This window comes from Taurulus bubalis, assembly GCF_910589615.1.
Source record: "Taurulus bubalis genome assembly, chromosome: 8".
Taxonomy (NCBI): Eukaryota; Metazoa; Chordata; class Actinopteri; order Perciformes; family Cottidae; genus Taurulus; species Taurulus bubalis.
This window is the reverse complement of record NC_136596.1, coordinates 1,641,405-1,663,372: the sequence shown is the minus strand read 5'-3', so window position 1 is coordinate 1,663,372 and position 21,968 is coordinate 1,641,405. Positions and strand designations below refer to the sequence as shown.

Sequence of the window (21,968 nt, the reverse complement as noted above, 5' to 3'; positions counted from 1 at the left end):
CTTTCCTGCATTGTGGTTATTGTTGCAGATGTCGATGCTTTAGGTCTTAATCTTTCTAAAAAGGTGCACTGTTAGTCTGTGGCTCATTCACACTCTGCAGATGGATATTGTGTTAAACACACATACACACACACACACACACACACACACACACACACACACACACACACACACACATGGATCTCGTGTTTAAGGTGAAACTAAGGTTGAATAAACCAAAATAAAGGCCTACTACTCTTTCATCCCGTCTGTGACTCGACCACCAAATCTTTCAGTTTCCTTTAACCTGTCGTTAGCAGCAGTACGCCTCATAAACCTGCTGCCATCATCATCACCATCATCATCACCACCATCATCATCGTCGCCCAAGAGCAACAGTCTGGACCTCCACACGGCCAGAGACGTGAGACGATAAATCTGAGACACGGAAAATATTTAGATAACCGACTACGATTCACCTCAGAGGAAGAGGAGGAGGGAGAGGGAGAGGAGGAAGAGGAGGAGGAGGAGTAACCCTAACCCCTAATCCTATGTATTGTTTGAGTTGTGTTCAGAGGTTGTTCATGAGGATAATATATTATTGTAGCCCTGATTTTTATGTTTAATTTGATACCTAACATGTTTTTTTTTCCGTTTTTTGGGATTTATACCATGTTTTTTTCTTGATCTGTACCTTGTGACCTGATGTCCGCTTTTATATCAGGTCACAAGGTACAAACCAAGAAAAAAAACTTCTCTGAAAAGAGTTCTGAATATGAACGGCTGCACGTAAACGGTAAATATTAATGTTCATAATCCACGTAAACAGCTGATTGAGAATATTGTCTTTTTTGGTTTGAGGGCAAAAACGAACGTAATATTACGTATACGTATATAGAACCCGATCACAGAACCTTTTCCATTGTTTTGTATTCAAGTTGAGGTATTCGACCCTAAGTCCTTCGGCTACGAGCGTCGACCCTAAGTCCTTCGGCTACAAGCGTCGACCCTAAGTCCTTCAGCTACGAGCGTCGACCCTAAGTCCTTCAGTTACGAACATCGACCCTAAGTCCTTCAGCTACGAATGTCGACCCTAAGTCCTTCAGTTACGAGCGTCGACCCTAAGTCCTTCGGCTACGAGCGTCGACCCTAAGTCCTTCAGTTACGAGCGACGACCCTAAGTCCTTCAGCTACGAGCGTCGACCCTAAGTCCTTCGGCTACGAGCGTCGACCCTAAGTCCTTCAGCTACGAGCGTCGACCCTAAGTCCTTCAGTTACGAACATCGACCCTAAGTCCTTCAGCTACGAGCGTCGACCCTAAGTCCTTCAGTTACGAACATCGACCCTAAGTCCTTCAGCTACGAATGTCGACCCTAAGTCCTTCAGTTACGAGCGTCGACCCTAAGTCCTTCGGCTACGAGCGTCGACCCTAAGTCCTTCAGTTACGAGCGACGACCCTAAGTCCTTCAGTTACGAGTGTCGACCCTAAGTCCTTCGGCTACGAGCGTCGACCCTAAGTCCTTCAGTTACGAGCGTCGACCCTAAGTCCTTCAGTTACGAGCGTCGACCCTAAGTCCTTCGGCTACGAGCGTCGACCCTAAGTCCTTCATCTACGAGCGTCGACCCTAAGTCCTTCGGCTACGAGCGTCGACCCTAAGTCCTTCGGCTACGAGCGTCGACCCTAAGTCCTTCGGCTACGAGCGTCGACCCTAAGTCCTTCGGTTACGAGCGTCGACCCTAAGTCCGTCGGCTACGAGCGTCGACCCTAAGTCCTTCGGCTACGAGCGTCGACCCTAAGTCCTTCGGCTACGAGCGTCGACCCTAAGTCCTTCGGTTACGAGCGTCGACCCTAAGTCCTTCAGCTACGAGCGTCGACCCTAAGTCCTTCGGCTACGAGCGTCGACCCTAAGTCCTTCGGCTACGAGCGTCGACCCTAAGTTCTTCATCTACGAGCGTCGACCCTAAGTCCGTCGGCTACGAGCGTCGACCCTAAGTCCTTCGGCTACGAGCGTCGACCCTAAGTCCTTCGACTACGAGCGTCGACCCTAAGTCCTTCGGTTACGAGCGTCGACCCTAAGTCCTTCGGCTACGAGCGTCGACCCTAAGTCCTTCGGCTACGAGCGTCGACCCTAAGTCCTTCGGCTACGAGCGTCGACCCTAAGTCCTTCATCTACGAGCGTCGACCCTAAGTCCTTCGGCTACGAGCGTCGACCCTAAGTCCTTCGGCTACGAGCGTCGACCCTAAGTCCTTCGGCTACGAGCGTCGACCCTAAGTCCTTCGGCTACGAGCGTCGACCCTAAGTCCTTCGGCTACGAGCGTCGACCCTAAGTCCTTCGGCTACGAGGGTCACTACTAGGTGACCCAAAAGTTCTACAGCTCATATGACCCCGATATGAATACCAGATTCGATTGTCCTTAACTTCTAACGAATCCGCAACTCCTTGCCTTAAAAAAATAGGTTTCAACTTTTTTCTGCATAGATATGATCAAAAGTCAAGAGTCTGAGCAAGATTCCTCAAAAATGGCTCCCCGAGTTTTTTTAATTGTATTGTTCGGTGCCTTCCCATCAACCCACAGAGTAATACTGCACATCTTTAGAAAGAGTATGACCTAAAGCATCTAAATCAGTAAATAAAAAATAAATAATCACAATAAACACAAGCAGTGACATGTTAGGAAGCATTTTCTCATTTCCGGGAGACAGAAAAAAGAGCTGCGGGCGCATCAGGCTAATCCTTCAGTCGATCCAAGGCGCCGCATGGCGCCGCATGGTGCCGCATGGCGTCGCATGGCGTCGCATGGCGTCGCATGGCGCCGCATGGCGTCGCATGGCGTCGCATGGCGCCGCATGGCGTCGCATGGCGTCGCATGGCGCCGCATGGCGTCGCATGGCGTCGCATGGCGCCGCATGGCGTCGCATGGCGCCGCATGGCGTCGCATGGCGCCGCATGGCGTCGCATGGCGCCGCATGGTGCCGCATTTACTGCCGGCTCTTACTCAAAACGACGAAGTCAAATCAACTGGAAACCCAACAGAATTCGACATCAAAATAAAATAACACCCCATGATTATGTAATCAAACCAAATGACGTCATTGGCTCCTTTGATAATAAAAGCGCAGACAGTTACACTAACATGAAGCGTGACATCAGTCAGAAAACACGACGGAGCCTCAAACCGCTGGAGACTCGGAGGCGGCGGGGTTCTTTTGGGGAACGCGGTGACGAGCGCCGGCGGTTCGCTTAGAAAACACGCGAAGGAATTCAGATCGTAGGAAGCAAAAAAAACACGATACCAAGTGAACCCTGCGGGCCTCTGACTCAATATTTAGCCTCAGAAGGGTTCCTGTCAGCCCGTCGGCCGGCTGCTCTCCTGGAGACCACGAGGCTCAGAGCCGTGACTTCAGCCTGTTTGAACTTTCTGGAACCGGGAGGTCGCCGGTTCAAACCCCACGGGGGGGAACTGTTTGGCTTTCCTTCAACAAGTTTAGTCAGACACGAGTTTACTGCAGTGTTACGCAACAGAGAAGCCCCGCCCACAGGTCCTTATGTCAGGACAAATTACAAATATTAGTTTTGCTAGTTTGGATTGTGTCATGAATTACAAATATGACATTTGGAATATGTAAGATGCAGGAGTAGATTCCACTTTTAGTACTTTAGTTTAAATAAAATAAAATAAATGTTGACAACCTTTTTCTGAGATCTGCTCTCCACTGTTCCTTCTGTTTTCTTTCTCTTTCTTTTTTCTCTCTTTATGAAAATAACACTTTATAAAGTTGAGCACATTTTATTGCAAATTCTTGTTTTATAAAAAAAACTAAAAATGTGTATTTCCAATAATATTAACATGTATATAAATAAATGTTTTCCAGGACTTCAAAAGCCCCAAATCCAAATGGTTTCAGCCCATAATGTGCCGACGGTTAGAGCGCCAGGGGCCTCAAGCCTTCCTCTGTCTCCTAGCATCCTTCCCTCCCTCCTTCTGTCTCTTAGTGTCATCAACCTTCCACAGGATGAAAGTAGAAAGTAAAACCAGTTGAGATGATATGAAGACACTCTGATCACAGGCCAGCGTCACCACGAAGACTACATTACCCACAATGCCCTCTTACCTCCCACAGGTGCCGGCTGTTCCTGACGGCTCCGGCGTGCAGCTTGTCCAGCAGCAGCGGGGCCCCCTGGAAGGGCCCGATCCAGGTCCCCTGAGGGATCCTCTGGGACGCACAGATCCCGTAACCCAGACCCGGGACCGTGCTGGTGCAGAGGCAGACCTGCAGAGGGAACGCTGTGAATCTCTTTGTACAATCATTCATGTTTTCATTTTCATTCTATTCATCCATGAAGCTGCAGAAGCGTTGCTCATCTGTGAGATGAAGAATCCATAAATATCTAAATCTAAATGTCAGACAGGAAAAGAACATTTTATTATTTCTCCAAAAAGATTTTTCTTTGTTAAAGTGAAACAACTTTGAGCTTCAAGAACACACACACACACACACACACACACACACACACACACACACACACACACACGCACACACACACACACACACACACACACACACACACACACACACACGCACACACACACACACACACACACACGCACACGCACACACCCACACACACCCACACACACACACACACACACACACACACACACACACACACACACACACACACACACAGGAAGTCCCACCTCTCTGGGCAGGTCTCTGAGCCAATCAGGGACGTCGGGCAGCGTGACGGTTGCCGCGGTGCTGCTGGTGCCGACGAGGCGCCGCAGCGAGTGCAGCGGTCCGTGCATCGGACACTCGCCGTTCCTGTTGTCTGCACACATGTCGCAGCCTGCAGGCCACACGCTGCATTAATACCTTTATATCAAACTATATGATGCATTAATACCTTTATATCAAACTATGTGATGCATTAATACCTTTATATCAAACTATATGATGCATTAATACCTTTATATCAAATTATATGATGCATTAATACCTTTATATCAAACTATGTGATGCATTAATACCTTTATATCAAACTATATGATGCATTGATACCTTTATATCAAACTATGTGATGCATTAATACCTTTATATCAAACTATATGATGCATTGATACCTTTATATCAAACTATATGATGCATTAATACCTTTATATCAAACTATATGATGCATTAATACCTTTATATCAAACTATATGATGCATTGATACCTTTATATCAAACTATAAGATGCATTGATACCTTTATATCAAACTATATGATGCATTGATACCTTTATATCAAACTATATGATGCATTGATACCTTTATATCAAACTATATGATGCATTAATACCTTTATATCAAACTATATGATGCATTAATACCTTTATATCAAACTATAAGATGCATTGATACCTTTATATCAAACTATATGATGCATTGATACCTTTATATCAAACTATATGATGCATTAATACCTTTATATCAAACTATAAGATGCATTGATACCTTTATATCAAACTATATGATGCATTAATACCTTTATATCAAACTATATGATGCATTAATACCTTTATATCAAACTATAAGATGCATTGATACCTTTATATCAAACTATAAGATGCATTGATACCTTTATATCAAACTATAAGATGCATTGATACCTCTATGGCAGCTTTATAACAAACATATGATGCATAAACATCATCATATCAAAACATTCACCTTCATTAATAGTCTAACACAGAATATTTATAGGAAACATTCTGTGTTTACGACCTGAATTTACTCTATGAATTTAATCATTTTCATTATTAAGATCTCTATTTTTCTTTGTGAACATTGTGATTTTCTTTATTTCATTCCAGGCCCGTCGTGTACACGCGCTTTTATTCATGCTATGTGTCTTTATTGTGACATGTTTGTCTTTTATGCAGAACTTCCTTTAATTAAAAACAATTAAAAACAGGCGTGACCTTGAATTTTACACAATTTAACTGAAAGTAAGTAAAATACAAATTTACTGAAATCCGAAATTCTAAAAATACAAATTTGTACTGAATATAATTATTAGTTATTAATGATATGAACCAACAGAGAGATTAACGGCTGGAAGACTGATTAATGGAGGGAAGAGAGAGAAAGTAGAGGGAAAAGGGAAGAGGGAGGAAAGGAAGAGGTAAAGGAAGAAAGTAGAGGAAGAAAGGGAAGAGGGAGGAAGGGAAGAAAGAGGAAGGGAAGAAAGAGGAAGGGAAGAAAGAGGAAGGGAAGAAAGAGGAAGGGAAGAAAGAGGAAGCAGGCCCGTGTGTGTGTAACTCGGCGGCGCTTCAGGCTGAAAGTGGCGAGCAGCGTTTTGCAGAATTAGCGAGCGTCAACATTTACCCATGATGCCGTCTGACAGTAACGATGTTAATTGACTGCAGCGACGTAATGAGAGATGATTATCTGCTCACAAAACTCCCACAATGCAGAGCAACAGGATGTCAGCGTTGTTGTTTTTTCTGCTTTTCCCAAAATGAAATATCCGCAGCTTGAGAGCGACGGCTGCGTCCGCGTGATTGATGGAAGTAAATTAAAGCGCATTACCGTGGTTTATAAACCACGCAGTGAAGCGCCGGTTCACGGTCCAGTTACTGGGAAAACATGTTTTACAGGAACGGCTCAACCAGTTCAAGCGGCTTCAGTAATGGGAACGCTGTGTCTAATGGAAGGCTGTGTTCATGGAGCTCACGGCTGGGAGAAGAAGAGAACAAGTTCTTTTCATGGCTCGACTGAGACCTGGAGAATCCTGGAGGTGGAGACCTCAACCTTACAGAGAGAAGCCGATTTAAAGGAAGAGTTCAACGTTCTGGGAACACTTTGTTCCTACACTTACAGAAGCAAACAAGATGAATTATGTTCATCAGCTTTAGAAAGGTTGGGAGGAGAAACTTTGAGCCAAGCTAGCCGCTTCCAACGCAACAGTGTAACGCAACAGTGTAACACAACAATGTAACGCAACAGTGTAACGCAACAGTGTAACACAACAGTGTAACGCAACAGTGAAACGCAACAGTGTAACGCAACAGTGTAACGCAACAGTGTAACGCAACAGTGAAACGCAACAGTGTAACGCAACAGTGTAACGCAACAATGTAACGCAACAGTGTAACGCAACAGTGTAACGCAACAATGTAACGCAACAGTGTAACGCAACAGTGTAACGCAACAGTGAAACGCAACAGCCTAATGCAACAACGTAACGCAACAATGTAACGCAACAATGTAACGCAACAATGTAACACAACAATGTAACACAACAGCGTAACGCAACAGCCTAATGCAACAACGTAACGCAACAGTGTAACGCAACAATGTAACGCAACAATGTACCGCAGCAGTGTAACGCAACAATGTAACACAACAACGTAATGCAACAGTGTAACGCAACAATGTAACACAACAGCATAATGCAACAATGTAACGCAACAATGTAACGCAACAACGTAATGCAACAGTGCAACGCAACAGTGTGACGCAACAATGTAACGCAACAGCGTAACGCAACAGATTAATGCAACAATGTAACGCAACAGTGTAACGCAACAATGTAACGCAACAATGTAACACAACAATGTAACGCAACAGTGTGATGCAACAATGTAACACAACAATGTAACGCAACAGTGTGACGCAACAATGTAACACAACAGCGTAACGCAACAACGTAACGCAACAGTGTAACGCAACAGCGTAACACAACAATGTAACACAACAGTGTAACGCAACATTTGTACGTACTAAAGCAATGCAACAACTTAACAACTATAACTAGCATTAATAAATAATTGTCCAGCGGACTTTCATAACACAACTTCACAAGAGTAACAACGTTACGTAACAAGCAGAACGTCCAACAAGAGAAGGACTGCGGTCTCCTGGGTGAAAGTCCTGTGTTTGTTTGACCTTTGTGGACCTTTTTGCTCCTCGCTTGTTCTAATCCTTAACTTTCAACAACGGTCACTGGATACACGTCACCGGACCGAACCCAATATGCCCACATGTATTCCCACATTTATTCCTGGCTGTTGATCAGCTTTTAAAACAACATCTGAATACGTTGAAAGTCTAAATGACACAATGGCTCTTTACGTCTTCTTCCTGGAACTTCAGCCACATCTCATGTTCTTCATCGGCAGGGGAATCTCATGGTATCTGATTTAAAGCTCTTTGTGCCAAGAATGATTTAGCCAGTAAGAAGGTGGAAGATCCTTCGTCAAGAGAAGTTATGAGTTTGATCTTTAAAGATCCAGCAGGAGTTTGAAACCTGAACCAAAGAGTCTCTTCTCTGAGCCTCATGGTCTCTCAGGTCAGGATCATGAAGTGAACTCAACAGATGAGCCACAGAGACGCAGTCTGCTGGTCCTCAGCCTCATGAGAAGAGGAGGACCACGAAGAGGAGGAAGAGTGGAGGACGACGAAGAGGAGGAAGAGTGGAGGACGACGAAGAGGAGGAAGAGTGGAGGATGATGAAGAGGAGGAAGAGTGGAGGACGATGAAGAGGAGGAAGAGTGGAGGACGATGAAGAGGAGGAAGAGTGGAGGACGACGAAGAGGAGGAAGAGTGGAGGACGACGAAGAGGAGGAAGAGTGGAGGATGATGAAGAGGAGGAAGAGTGGAGGACGACGAAGAGGAGGAAGAGTGGAGGATGATGAAGAGGAGGAAGAGTGGAGGACGACGAAGAGGAGGAAGAGTGGAGGACGACGAAGAGGAGGAAGAGTGGAGGATGATGAAGAGGAGGAAGAGTGGAGGATGATGAAGAGGAGGAAGAGTGGAGGACGATGAAGAGGAGGAAGAGTGGAGGACGACGAAGAGGAGGAAGAGTGGAGGACGACGAAGAGGAGGAAGAGTGGAGGATGATGAAGAGGAGGAAGAGTGGAGGACGATGAAGAGGAGGAAGAGTGGAGGACGATGAAGAGGAGGAAGAGTGGAGGACGACGAAGAGGAGGAAGAGTGGAGGACGACGAAGAGGAGGAAGAGTGGAGGATGATGAAGAGGAGGAAGAGTGGAGGACGACGAAGAGGAGGAAGAGTGGAGGATGATGAAGAGGAGGAAGAGTGGAGGACGACGAAGAGGAGGAAGAGTGGAGGACGACGAAGAGGAGGAAGAGTGGAGGATGATGAAGAGGAGGAAGAGTGGAGGACGACGAAGAGGAGGAAGAGTGGAGGATGATGAAGAGGAGGAAGAGTGGAGGACGATGAGGACGATGAATAGGAGGAAGAGTGGAGGACGATGAAGAGGAGGAAGAGTGGAGGACGATGAGGACGATGAAGAGGAGGAAGAGGAGCTCAGAGTCAAACTGTGGACACGTTCCGTGAGCTTTTCTTCCGATTTATTTTATGCTACAAACTGATACAAATACACACGGATAAACTCTTATTGTTTGACTTATTTTTTGACCAAATAGTTTCTTGTTTTAAACAATTGTACTTTGTTTTATTTATGCAAAGCTATGTACATTAAACTTTGACATCTTTTGTTTATAAAAAAAGCTTTTTGTTGAAAGGAATGTTTCTGGTGAATTCTTTAAAACACTGAAACAAACTCAAGGAAATATGAACAAGGATAATAATCATAATTTTACGACTCATATAGTAAACATACTGGCACTAAAATACATTTTCCACACATGATCTATTTTGTTGAGAAATATATGCGCAATGCAAAATGAAATAAACACTTTTAGTTTGAATACATTTATCTAAATTTAAAAATGTAAGAATTATAGACATTCATTCAATTACAACGTATTTATATGTATTTCTAAATATATTTGCTGGTTTCTTTATATGCAGTATGTTCTACTGCTAGTACTCCTCTCAATTAGATGAGACTCATGGAACTTTTACTCATTAAATAATATACTGAAATTGATTTAGTTTTGAAGATTCAAGAGGTTTATACAAATTTTTGACGAAACAGTAAAAGAAAATGTACCTTCTGTTCATAATTTCCTGATATTTTAACTCTATTTCCGATCAATCATGAATCTTTTAAAGTACTTTTTATGTTCTTGGCTCAACTCTCCAGGCTTGTTATGACTAAGTTATTAAAATAGTGCTGGTGAACAGACGTCTTCGCGTTAATAACGTTAATGCAACACGTGCGTGAGGTCGTTTCTGTAGCGTAAACATTAGCATGACGCTAACCTCCGCCGCTCCTTCCTCCTGCAGCCCTCCGTCCTCTTCCTCTCCTCAGACTGATGAACTGGCCGTGAACTTGTTATGGCGTTCTCTGCTCGCCGCCCATCATTCAAGCTCAGTATTGCGTTACATCCATCGCCAGTGTTTAGACAGCCCCGCTCCGCCTCTGAAGTCTGAGCGCCGGACGCCGTCGGCTCTGAAAACCTCTAGCGAGACGTTTCTTGCTGCTTTCGGCTCCTTTTTTTATGGAGATTATCTTTAAACCTCGATCGCAAACATTTTCATCTTTTAAAAACGCCTGTTTTCAATCTTTATTCCCTCCATATTGTGAAGTTAATCCTGAGGGATTGACCCCACGAGTCGCCGTCACCACCGAGCAGAAGGTCTCAAACTGACGCCTGTGAAGACCTTCCATGTTGAGTTTGTTCCCACAGCTGTGAGTCCAGATGAGGACGGACCTCACAGCGAGCCGGCCTCTGGGATCTGAACTGAAACCCTCTCTCAGCTCCTGGTTGTTGTTGCCACGCGTTTACCGTCCAGGACATCAAACAAGCGTCGATAAATAAATACAACCCTCTGAAGTCCGTCAGCTCAACGCTGCAGACAGTAGAGACATGGTGTAGCAGCTAGCAGCTAGCAGCTAGCAGCTAGCAGCTAGCAGGAGAACAAACACAGAGCTAACGGAGATACTGGAGTCACGGGACACAAATATGATTTGAAAGGTGATAATGTATATATATATATATATATATATACATATATATACATATATATATATATATATATATGTATATATATATATATAGTAGTAGGTCGTTTTGGAGCCGTTCTGCCCTCTACTACACAGTGTAACTTTATGAATTATATTATTTTCACGATCACTTCCTGTTACTTCTTCACGGTAAAAGCATCCCAAGAAGGTTGACTCATTGAGGCTTTTATTGTGGAATAGTTGCATAGTTAGCTTTTTAATGAATGGTTTATGAGACACCTGTTGGCTTTTTGTTGTTGCTATTTGTCTCTTTATGATTGTTTTGTGTCTCTTTGTAGTTATTTTGTATCTCTTTGTTGTTGTTTTGTGTTACTTTTAAGTTTTTTGTGTTTCTTTATAATCCTGTTTTGTTTCTTTGTAGATGTTTTGTGACTCTTTGAGGTTGTTTTGTGTCTCTTTGAGGTTGTTTTGTGTCTCTTTGTGGTTGTTTTGTATCTCTTTGTTGTTGTTTTGTGTTACTTTTAAGTTTTTTGTGTTTCTTTATAATCCTGTTTTGTTTCTTTGTAGATGTTTTGTGACTCTTTGAGGTTGTTTTGTGTCTCTTTGAGGTTGTTTTGTGTCTCTTTGTGGTTGTTTTGTATCTCTTTATTGTTGTTTTGTGTTACTTTTTAGTGTTTTGTGTTTCTTTATAATCCTTTGTTGTTTCTTTGTAGATGTTTTGTGACTCTTTAAGGTTATTTTCCTGCTTTTAATAGTTGTTGTGGGTCACTTTACGTTTTTGTTTTGCATCTTTGTGTAATTGTATTTTGTCTCTTTGCATCTCTTTATAATATATTTTTGTTTCTTTGTAAAATCATTTGGAATCTTTGAGGTTGTTTTACCTCTTTTCATACTTGTTGTGAGTCTATTCACGTAGTGGTTTTGCATCTTTTGTTGTTGCTTTGTGTCTCTTTGTAGTTGTTTTGTGTCTCTTTGTGGACATTTGGCAGGTGAAGGGCCCCTGACATGTTGGGCCCCTGGGTTTTTGCCCAGTAGACCCCTTTAATAATCCATCTATGAGCTTGGTTTGCTTTCATAGGAATTAAATGGTTCTGGATTTGCTGTCCGTTGTGTGTGTGTGTGTGTGTGTGTGTGTGTGTGTGTGTGTGTGTGTGTGTGTTATAACAACAATTAATAAGAATTGTTTACTCATCAAAGCAAATTAAGTCCAATCGTTGTGATAAAGTCTCACGTTTTGTTTCTCCTGTAAACTGATTAATAAATAATTATTTTATCTTAACGGAAATAAATAATATTGAAATTCATTGAAATATTAAACTTCAAGCTAAATGTTTTATTCTCCATTTCTACAAATCTGAATTTACTTTTTTTTATTATATTATGTTTTAAAGGAAAAGGTTTTAATTAAAGTTGTAATTAATTTGAAGGATTTTCTGTTAATAAAAGAATAAAGAAATAATGACATGGATTCACTTTTATATTTGTCATAATGCAAAGACAATAAATCTGCAGCTATACTAAATATTATGATTGCATTCTTTAAAATATATCTGGATCACTTTTAAATAAATGATCACCTGTCATGTGAATACATTTCTCAGGTTATTAATGTTTTCATATTTTCTTCATCAAACAGGAGACAATTATGTAATTTAACTCTTTAATGGGTTAAGAACAAAATCTATTTAAATAGCAATATGTTGTTTTATGAAAAAGGACAAAAATATGTGAGAAAACGGTTCATTAACCAGAATAATAAAGCAACAATAAATACAAATATATTCAAATATATTGATCACAAAAACGTTTGACTGAAAACATAATTTATGTTTAATTGTTATTATTAAAATCCACAATTATAACATTTACTATTATTATCATTGTTGTTATTATTATTGGTGTAATTAATAATTGAGGTCGGACGGTGACACATCAGTGTGTGTGTGTGTGAGTGTGTGAGTGTGTGTGTGTGTGTGACTGCTTTATCTACACTAACACGCACGCGCACACACCCCAGAGACCTCAATACAGCGTGTTGGGATGATAAATAGCGGGCCGGTGGCCGGGGGATCGATCCCCAACCTCTCTCTCTCTCTCTCTCTCTCTCTCTCTCTCTCTCTCTCTGTCTCTCTCAAACACAAAACTATACACAGCAATTAATTCCCGCTCGTCCCTCCATCCCTCATCGGCGCTGCCGGCGCGTATCGACGCAGATTACTGCTGATGCTCCGTTTTATCACCACGGAATATACACACACGCACGCGCACGCGCGCACACGCGTGCTATAATCTCGCTGTTTAGAATCAAAAGCAGCGACACGCACTTCTTAATAAGGTCTCGAACTTAAACTATTATTAACTATTATGTGTGTTTTATTTCATAAAGATGGGATTTCTGTTTCTTAATCATGCAGCTTAAAAAGACATAAACTATAGAAACATTACTGATGTATCATCGGACAACAAAACATTAATAAGATGAGTTATTGTTATAAAAGACTGTAAGAGTGAGCACGTCATTAGAGAAGATAATAATATTAAGGAGATAATAAAGGGATCATATAGCTGTGTTTATGAAATAACATATACAAAAATCAATGAAGGTAAATTCACTGTAACACCGAACTAGAGCAGGAATATTATAATTAATACTTATATTAAAAATAAAACCGTGATTGGTATAAAAGAAACAGTTAATCTTTTATAATCTATTAAAATATGACGTAATAAGAGCCCTGCACGCGCGTGCATGAGTCAACAAAAATAAAGTCATATAGGAAGTTTGTGTTTATTTAAAGAGTTATTATTAAATTACAGTGATACTGAAACATGTGTTATTATGAGTATTAAATACAGTAAATTATATTATATATTTTATTATCGGCTCCAGAACAAACAGACACGAGCCTTCGCTTTGATCTCCTCGTGCGCGGCGCCGGGGACGCGCCTGACACCGGAGAGAGTAACGGGCCGTGTGTCTGTGTGTGTGTGTGTGTGTGTGTGTGTGTGTGTGTGTGTGTGTGTGTGTGTGTGTGTGTGTGTGTGTGTGTGGACAGATATCGACAGAGCGCCGTCATGCGTAAAAGGCGCGCGCACGCGCGGACTCTTCGCATCAAAGTCGGCTCAATAAAAAGTAGTTATTATAGTTTATTTATGTTATTTTACTGCGGAGCTAAAAACTGTAAATAAGTTTAAAACAACAACATTTAGATAAATAAATAAAAACCCGTTAAAGTAGATTTTAAAAGCGTAGAAGAAGAAAAGAGATTTAAAGCTTCCGTTTGATTTGTTCTGACCGGAAGTGAAGGAAATGAAACGGAAGCATCGATCTGATCGAGTTTAAGTTTAGAGATGAAGCATTAGAGTGCGCGCGCATGAAAGAACGACACGCACACGTGAGCGCGTGACCCGGAGCTCGTGTCCGTGAAGTCTGAGTGAAGCTGGTTCTGTTGATGGGAGCTGTGGGAACACTGGTGCTGCTGGGAGGGAGGCCCAGAGCTGACCTCTGACCTGGAGCCTACTCCTCTTCCTTCTCCTCTTCCTCCTCCTCCTCTTCCTCTTTCTCTTCCTCCTGTCAAACTAACTGTAGCCTCAAAGTCACGTGAGGTTTTATTCTAATGATGAATAGTAATTCATATTCAAATATTTTATATATTTTAAACTGGTGGAAAACAAATAGTTTTAAAGTGGAAACAATTTACTTAAAACATTATTTATTTATTTCTCACCATTTTAATGTTACATCTGATTTAAAGGGAATGTTTATCATCTTTAGGCTGATATTCATGTTTTTGTGGCTTTGATTGGATTATTAATGTAGATTATTATTATTATTATTATAACTATTATTATTAGATTTATATTGTATTCATTATTATATTAGATCTGTATATTATATTAATACTTTAAGTTTAGAGTTTAAAGTTTAGAAATGCAAGATAATAAAAAGTAAATAAGAAATATTAAAGAAATATTTCATAATTTGATTATATAATTTCAAGAATAATAAAAAGAGATTATTACATTTTAATAAAGTGTAATAAACTCTTGCAGATATATTATAGAAATATGGGGCAATAATTATTAAAGTTATTATTAAAGAAAAAAACCTATAGATTAGTACGAATAGTTATTATTTGAATATCATAATAACAAATTCCTCAACTTAAATTGATATATATATACATATATATATAAATATATATATGTATATATATATATTATAATATATTAATATAATTTTGATCATTTTTAATAATATTAAACTGTTTAAAAGTCGCCGCTGAGAAGCATTCAAAGGCCGAAATTAACAGCAACAACATCAACGTGTGTGTGTGTGTGTGTGTGTGTGTGTGTGTGTGTGTGTGTGTGTGTGTGTGTGTGTGTGTGTGTGTGTGTGTGTGTACATACGGTTGTTGAGCTCTCCCGTCTGGTTGCTCAGAGGGATGATCTCCATCCTCTGCTGTCCGTACAGGTAGTAGTCCAGCTCCTCCGACGTCAGCTTGAACCTGGCCGGCTTGCAGCCTTCCTCTCCTCCTCCTCCTCCTCCTCCTCCTCCTCCTCCTCCTCCTCCTCCTCCTCCACTGCTCTTCACGCTGGACGACACCACGCCGCAGCTCTGCTCTTTGGCCTGATGGAGAAGCCCGGCTGCCGGGTGGAGACCCTGCTGGTTGTCCGGGGGTGCGATCACCATGAGGTCTCCTGCTCCTCCTCCTCCTCCTCCTCCTCCTCCTCCAGGCCCGGCACACACCGGGGCCAACGCCTGCCCGAAGAGAGCGATGTGCTGGGGGCCGGGCAGCTGGGAGAGCCCTGCCGAGCTGGAGATGGAGGAAGAGGAGGAGGAGGAGGAGGAGGAAGAGGCCGGGGTGAGAGCGGCTGCAGCCGAGGAGGAGGAGGAGGAAGAGGAGGTGCAGTGCGAGGAGGCCAGCAGGTGGCTGTGCAGCCGTGACGGGCGCAGGCCGTCCGTGGGGATGGAGAGGCGGTCCTTCGGCGGCGCCGCCGGGAAGAGCTGCTGCCAGTGCTGCAGGTAGGACGGGTCCACCTTCAGGAAGGCCGAGCCGCCCGGGTCGCCCGGCTTCAGCATGGCGGCTGGGGGCGGGGCCGAGGGGGAGCTGTCAATCATCAGAGGTCAGGGTCATGAACGCAACACAGACACAGTCACAAACTAGCAGCCGTCACACTGGAGACGTGTTGCTTCACGGGCTGTCAACAGAGAAGCACCGTGGCTCTCTCCTCATTTAACTCAACACATGATCATGAAAGTCAAACCGATCTCATCTCTCAGCCTCCGGCACTCATTCTATATTCTTTAATATTCTTCGCTGAGCCGAGTCGCTCCTGATTTACAGGTTTTTACCGTCGGCTTCATGTTTGTGTTCATCCTGTTTATTTAGATCAATTAAAGAAAATATCTGAATCCATTAGAGAGATGAACTAAATGTCATCATCACTTTAAATGGAACACGTTTAATCCTCCAGGGTGCAAATCCTCTCATTTAAAGTAGTTTTTATTCTCCAGATTACACATTTGTCTTTATTTAATTTACAGTTAAAGAGTCTGATTCCACAGGTTCCATCATGTTAACTTGAATTTACATCTAAGCTTAAAACTAAAAGATCAGAAGAGACTCAGACCTCCAACTTTAAATTCACACGTAAGAGATTATTAATATGAACAGATTATCAGATTTTATTCTAAAGAACATGAACTCTCTTTGTTGGAATTAAACATTCGGACACTTTGGAGACATATTTAAGGTTCACATGTTTCTCTTCACTTTCTAAACTCTCCGCTTGTAATAAATAAATAAATCCACATTATTTCCAAAATTGACACAAATTTTAAATTTGAAACACATATCCAGAAATCTAAGAAGCACCTGGTTCCCTTTCAGCCCCATCATCCTAATGAAAGTACTTCTACATCATCCTAATGAAAGTACTTCTACATCATCCTAATGAAAGTACTTCTACATCATCCTAATGAAAGTACTTCTACATCATCCTAATGAAAGTACTTCTACATCATCCTAATGAAAGTACTTCTACATCATCCTAATGAAAGTACTTCTACATCGTCCTAGTAAAAGTATTTCTACATCATCCTAATGAACGTATTTCTACATCATCCTAATGAAAGTACTTCTACATCATCCTAATAAAAGTATTTCTACATCATCCTAATAAAAGTACTTATACATCATCCTAGTAAAAGTATTTCTACATCATCCTAATGAACGTATTTCTACATCATCCTAATAAAAGTACATCTACATCATCTGAGTAAAAGTATTTATACATCATCCTGCTCCATCTGCACTACTTGCACTTTGTTGACTACTGTGGTCTTTAATGTCTTTTTTATATTTATGGTGTTTATTGTATATTGTGTGTAAGAGCAACGTGTAACCAGAGACAAAATCCATGTGTGCTGAAAGCTGATTCTGATTCTGAAAGTATTTCTGCATCATCATAATAAAAGTATTTCTACATTTTCCAAATAAAAGTGTTTCTGCATCATCCTAATAAAAGTACATCCTAAAAAAAGTACTTCTACATCATCCTCATGAAAGTACTTCTACATCATCCTAATAAAAGTACTTCTACATCATCCTAGTAAAAGTGTTACTGCATCATCCTAGTAAAAGTACTTCTGCATCATCCTAGTAAAAGTACTTCTGCATCATCCTAGTAAAAGTACTTCTGCATCATCCTAGTAAAAGTACTTCTGCATCATCCTAGTAAAAGTACTTCTACATCATCCCGCTAAAGAACGAGCAGAAGTCTCTTCCTGCAGATAAGAACCCGGCCATGAGACACAACGTGCGGGTAAACTACCCTCAACACCCCGCTGAGTGCACTGACTTGAGCCGCTTGGACCGCCGCTCCGCTGTCCCGGGTCCCGGGTCTCGGGTCTCGGGTCTCGGGACTCTGGTGCTGGTTTACGCACGACGAGCGCAAAGACAGCCGCACCGCAAAGGGAAGAAAGCAGCCAGCGCACGTTGAGTTACTTCTAACCAGGAAAAAGTTTCATTGAGGGATACAAAACGAAAGAAAAAGCTCCGGTTAAGTCCAAGTGAGATCAGCGGTCCGGCGAGCCGTCTGTGTCCGCGCAGAGGCAGCGCTGGAGCGGGTAGAGAGGCGGCGACGCTGCGCTGGGTGTCCTCCTCCCTCCTCGGAGTTTCCCGGGCGGTTGTGTGTTTTCTTTTCTTTTTTTTGCAAAATGTGTAAAAGTTGGTGGCAGCGTAGAGGAGGCTCACTGCTGGCAGAGTGCGTGCGGCTCCTGGGCGCTGATTTCCGGGCAGCGGTGGAAGGTCTGTCCCTCCTCCGGGCTGCGGTGAACCATCGACGGGAGCTGCGTCCTGCGCGTCTCCGGAGCCAAAACTACCGGAGCGGTGGCTGCGCGAGCCTCTCTCTCTCTCTCTCTCTCTCTCTCTCTCTCTCTCTCTCTCTCTCATTCTCTCGCCCCTCTCCTCTCCCTCCCCTATAATTCACACACATTATTTCTCTCTCGCTCTCACTTTCTTTTCTTTTTCTCCATCCTCATCCTCATCTTTTTATCTGTTTCTCTTTCTCTCCATCTTCTTCTTCACTGCTTTCCACTTTAATTCAATTGTAATGATCTTTATTGACACAGAGTAGAAATGTGCATCCAGTCAGACGACAGTCAGAAGATCTGAAGGTTGACTGGAGAGTTTTACGTAGAATCACAGTACAATGCTGTAAAACCACACTGTCGTTTTACAGCATTGTACTGTGATTCTACGTAAAACTGTGAACGTTGGTGGGAGCTCACAGTACACAGCCGTCATTTCATGGTAACTTATTGTAAAACTTTAACTTGATGTCAAAGTAATGCGGCTAGAAAAGCAGTAATTTACTGTAAATGCACAGTCAGATGTTTTACAGTGTACTTGTTTTAAGGAAAAGGTCACGGTTCGGGTTACAATTAGTCGGACGCATCTGTTATGTAACTGAGATTAACTTTCTGTTTACTTCTGGTTCGACACGGGACACGAACAGCGGCCTGCTGGGTGAAAGTCCCGCCCATCCTCCTCTTCCTCCTCTTCCTCCTTGGCCCCTAGAGGGCGCTGCCTTCCTGTTTCTCACCTCCCGCTGTGAAAAAGGTTTCCAACAGATGATAAGGAGCTGTGTTTACGTCTGATTTGTTTACGTCTGATTTGTTTACATCTGATTTGTTTACGTCCAGTTTGTTTACGTCTGATTTGTTTACATCTGATTTGTTTACGTCTGATTTGTTTACGTCCAGTTTGTTTACGTCTGATTTGTTTACATCTGATTTGTTTACGTCTGGCTTGTTTACCTCAGGGACCCATTCCTCGTACATGGTTCAACTAAGTCGATCAAATGTTCTATTATCCAGTTTAAATTACCCCGATGATTGACGGCAGGCTATGTCGGTTCCTCAAAGGCTGATCCGCCCTCAAACAGTCTCGTTAATTCAAACCAGACGTCAGTCATCAGGATAATTGCACGTGCACGCTCCTCTTCAAAAGGGGGAGGAGTCAAGCACAGATTCAATGATCTTCTAACGCTACAATGGCAAATAAACTCAAAAGAAGAGCCTCTTATTTCACAGCTGAGGAGCAGGAGATGATCATGAACGCATATGAGGAAGTCAAGTCCATAATCATGGCAAAGTCTAAAGCTGCGTTCACATCAAATCACTTTTCCTGTGAACGCAGCTTAGCACCACCACTGTTAAATGCGTAAGTGTTGGGAAAATGTATCGGCTAATTTTAAGTACATCATCACCCCAATCAATCAGATTATATTTATTTAAATGTACCTGCTGGCAGTAGCATACAAATAGATATATACTTATGAGGATATATGTATCATGTACTATATATGTGTATATACATGTATGTGTAGATTACCATATAACTAGGAGTTTGAATATGTGTATGGGCGGATCAGTACGTATGTATTATTCATAATCAGAAATTCAATCAATTGAAGCAGTGAAAATAAATTGTGTGTGATTCTCTGTATTCTCATCACGATCACCTTAATCATGTTCTACAATAATGATATGTATGGTGTACTAATAACACTGTCATATAATTATGAGTGCTTTCAACACATCCATAAGTTTCTGAAGCGCTAAATAAACTTAAGAACAGCGGCATGCAGCGGCTTTCACGATGTTCTCCGCATCGCCGACACTGTACAAAAATGTACCACTCACAAAGATGCTCAAGGATGTGATTCAGTCTGTGATCCAGTCTATTCATACAACATGTGAGACAGTCTGTGATCCATAATGTGATCCAGTCTGTGGGGCAGTCTGTGAGACAGTCTATGCATACAGTATGTGAGACGGTCAATGCTCGGTTAAGGGATTTGGATGTGTTGCTATCGTGATTTATCCAAAATTGCCTTATGGAACCGAAAAGCCTGACCTACGTCATCTTATCCTGACAACGATCCGGCTAACTCAGAATCCAGGTACGAGGAACGGGGCCCTGACCCTCAAACTGTTGGCAAAACCTCACATTTCAACATTAGTTCAAAAACGTTCAGTGCAATTATTAGAAATTGTTGCACATTGTTGTTCGTAGTTATATCTAAAAAGTATCTGAGCAGATATACAAATGCAAATCAAACTTATTATTTAAAATGAGTTTAATTCATTCACTTTTTTAAAATTAACATTTTTAAAAGTACCATTTAAAAAAAAGTTTTGTTTTTAGGGGCATTTGCTGGCTTGTGTCATCACTTTCACGACCGTAGAGAACGGCTCCTAATAATTGCATCCATCATTATTATTATTATTAATATTATTATGATAAGCTGTCGTAAGGTTGTCGTCCTGCTGTCAGCTCACCTCAGCGTCTTCATCAATTTACCTCACCGTGTGTGTTTGTGTTAGTGTGAGTGTGTGTGAGTGTGTGTGTTAGTGAGTGTTAGTGTGTGTGAGTGTTAGTGTGAGTGTGTGTGTTAGTGAGTGTTAGTGTGTGTGAGTGTTAGTGTGAGTGTGTGTGTTAGTGAGTGTTAGTGTGTGTGAGTGTTAGTGTGAGTGTGTGTGTTAGTGAGTGTTAGTGTGTGTGAGTGTGTGTGTGTGTTAGTGTGTGTGAGTGTGTGTGTTAGTGAGTGTTAGTGTGTGAGTGTGTGTGTGTGTGTGTGTTAGTGAGTGTTAGTGTGTGTGAGTGTGTGAGTGTGTGTGCTAGTGAGTGTTAGTGTGTGTGTTAGTGAGTGTTAGTGTGTGTGTTAGTGAGTGTTAGTGTGTGTGAGTGTGTGTGTTAGTGAGTGTGAGTGTGTGAGTGTGTGTGTGTTAGTGTGTGTGAGTGTGTGTGTTAGTGAGTGTGAGTGTGTGAGTGTGTGTGTTAGTGAGTGTGAGTGTGTGAGTGTGTGTGTTAGTGAGTGTTAGTGTGAGTGTGTGTGTTAGTGAGTGTTAGTGTGTGTGAGTGTGTGTGTTAGTGAGTGTTAGTGTGTGTGAGTGTGTGTGTTAGTGAGTGTTAGTGTGTGTTAGTGTGTGTGTGTTAGTGAGTGTGAGTGTGTGTGTGTGTTAGTGTGTGTGAGTGTGTGTGTTAGTGAGTGTGAGTGTGTGAGTGTGTGTGTTAGTGAGTGTTAGTGTGTGTTAGTGTGTGTGAGTGTGTGTGTTAGTGAGTGTTAGTGAGTGTAAGTGTGTGTGTTAGTGAGTGTTAGTGAGTGTAAGTGTGTGTGTTAGTGAGTGTTAGTGTGTGTGTGTTAGTGAGTGTTAGTGAGTGTAAGTGTGTGTGTTAGTGAGTGTTAGTGTGTGTGTTAGTGAGTGTAAGTGTGTGTGTTAGTGAGTGTTAGTGTGTGAGTGTTAGTGAGTGTTAGTGTGTGTGTGTTAGTGAGTGTTAGTGAGTGTAAGTGTGTGTGTTAGTGAGTGTAAGTGTGTGTGTTAGTGAGTGTTAGTGTGTGTGTTAGTGAGTGTTAGTGTGTGAGTGTTAGTGAGTGTTAGTGTGTGTGTGTTAGTGAGTGTTAGTGAGTGTAAGTGTGTGTGTTAGTGAGTGTAAGTGTGTGTGTTAGTGAGTGTTAGTGTGTGTGTGTTAGTGAGTGTTAGTGAGTGTAAGTGTGTGTGTTAGTGAGTGTTAGTGTGTGAGTGTTAGTGAGTGTT

General features: G+C 42.0%; 1 protein-coding gene across 1 annotated transcript in view; it reads right to left on the bottom strand.

Annotated features, from left to right (window-relative positions):
- prdm6 (PR domain containing 6) overlaps nucleotides 1-15,944 on the bottom strand; it is a gene marked incomplete at both ends in the record, with an annotated part of 81,869 nt that extends 65,925 nt beyond the window's left edge. Inside the window, 3 exons of the mRNA XM_079222374.1 lie at nucleotides 4,095-4,253; nucleotides 4,682-4,830; nucleotides 15,272-15,944. Coding sequence (XP_079078500.1) covers nucleotides 4,095-4,253; nucleotides 4,682-4,830; nucleotides 15,272-15,944 — 981 coding nt within the window. The remainder of the gene's footprint in view (nucleotides 1-4,094; nucleotides 4,254-4,681; nucleotides 4,831-15,271) is intronic.
- Between the last annotated feature and the right edge of the window lie 6,024 nt (nucleotides 15,945-21,968).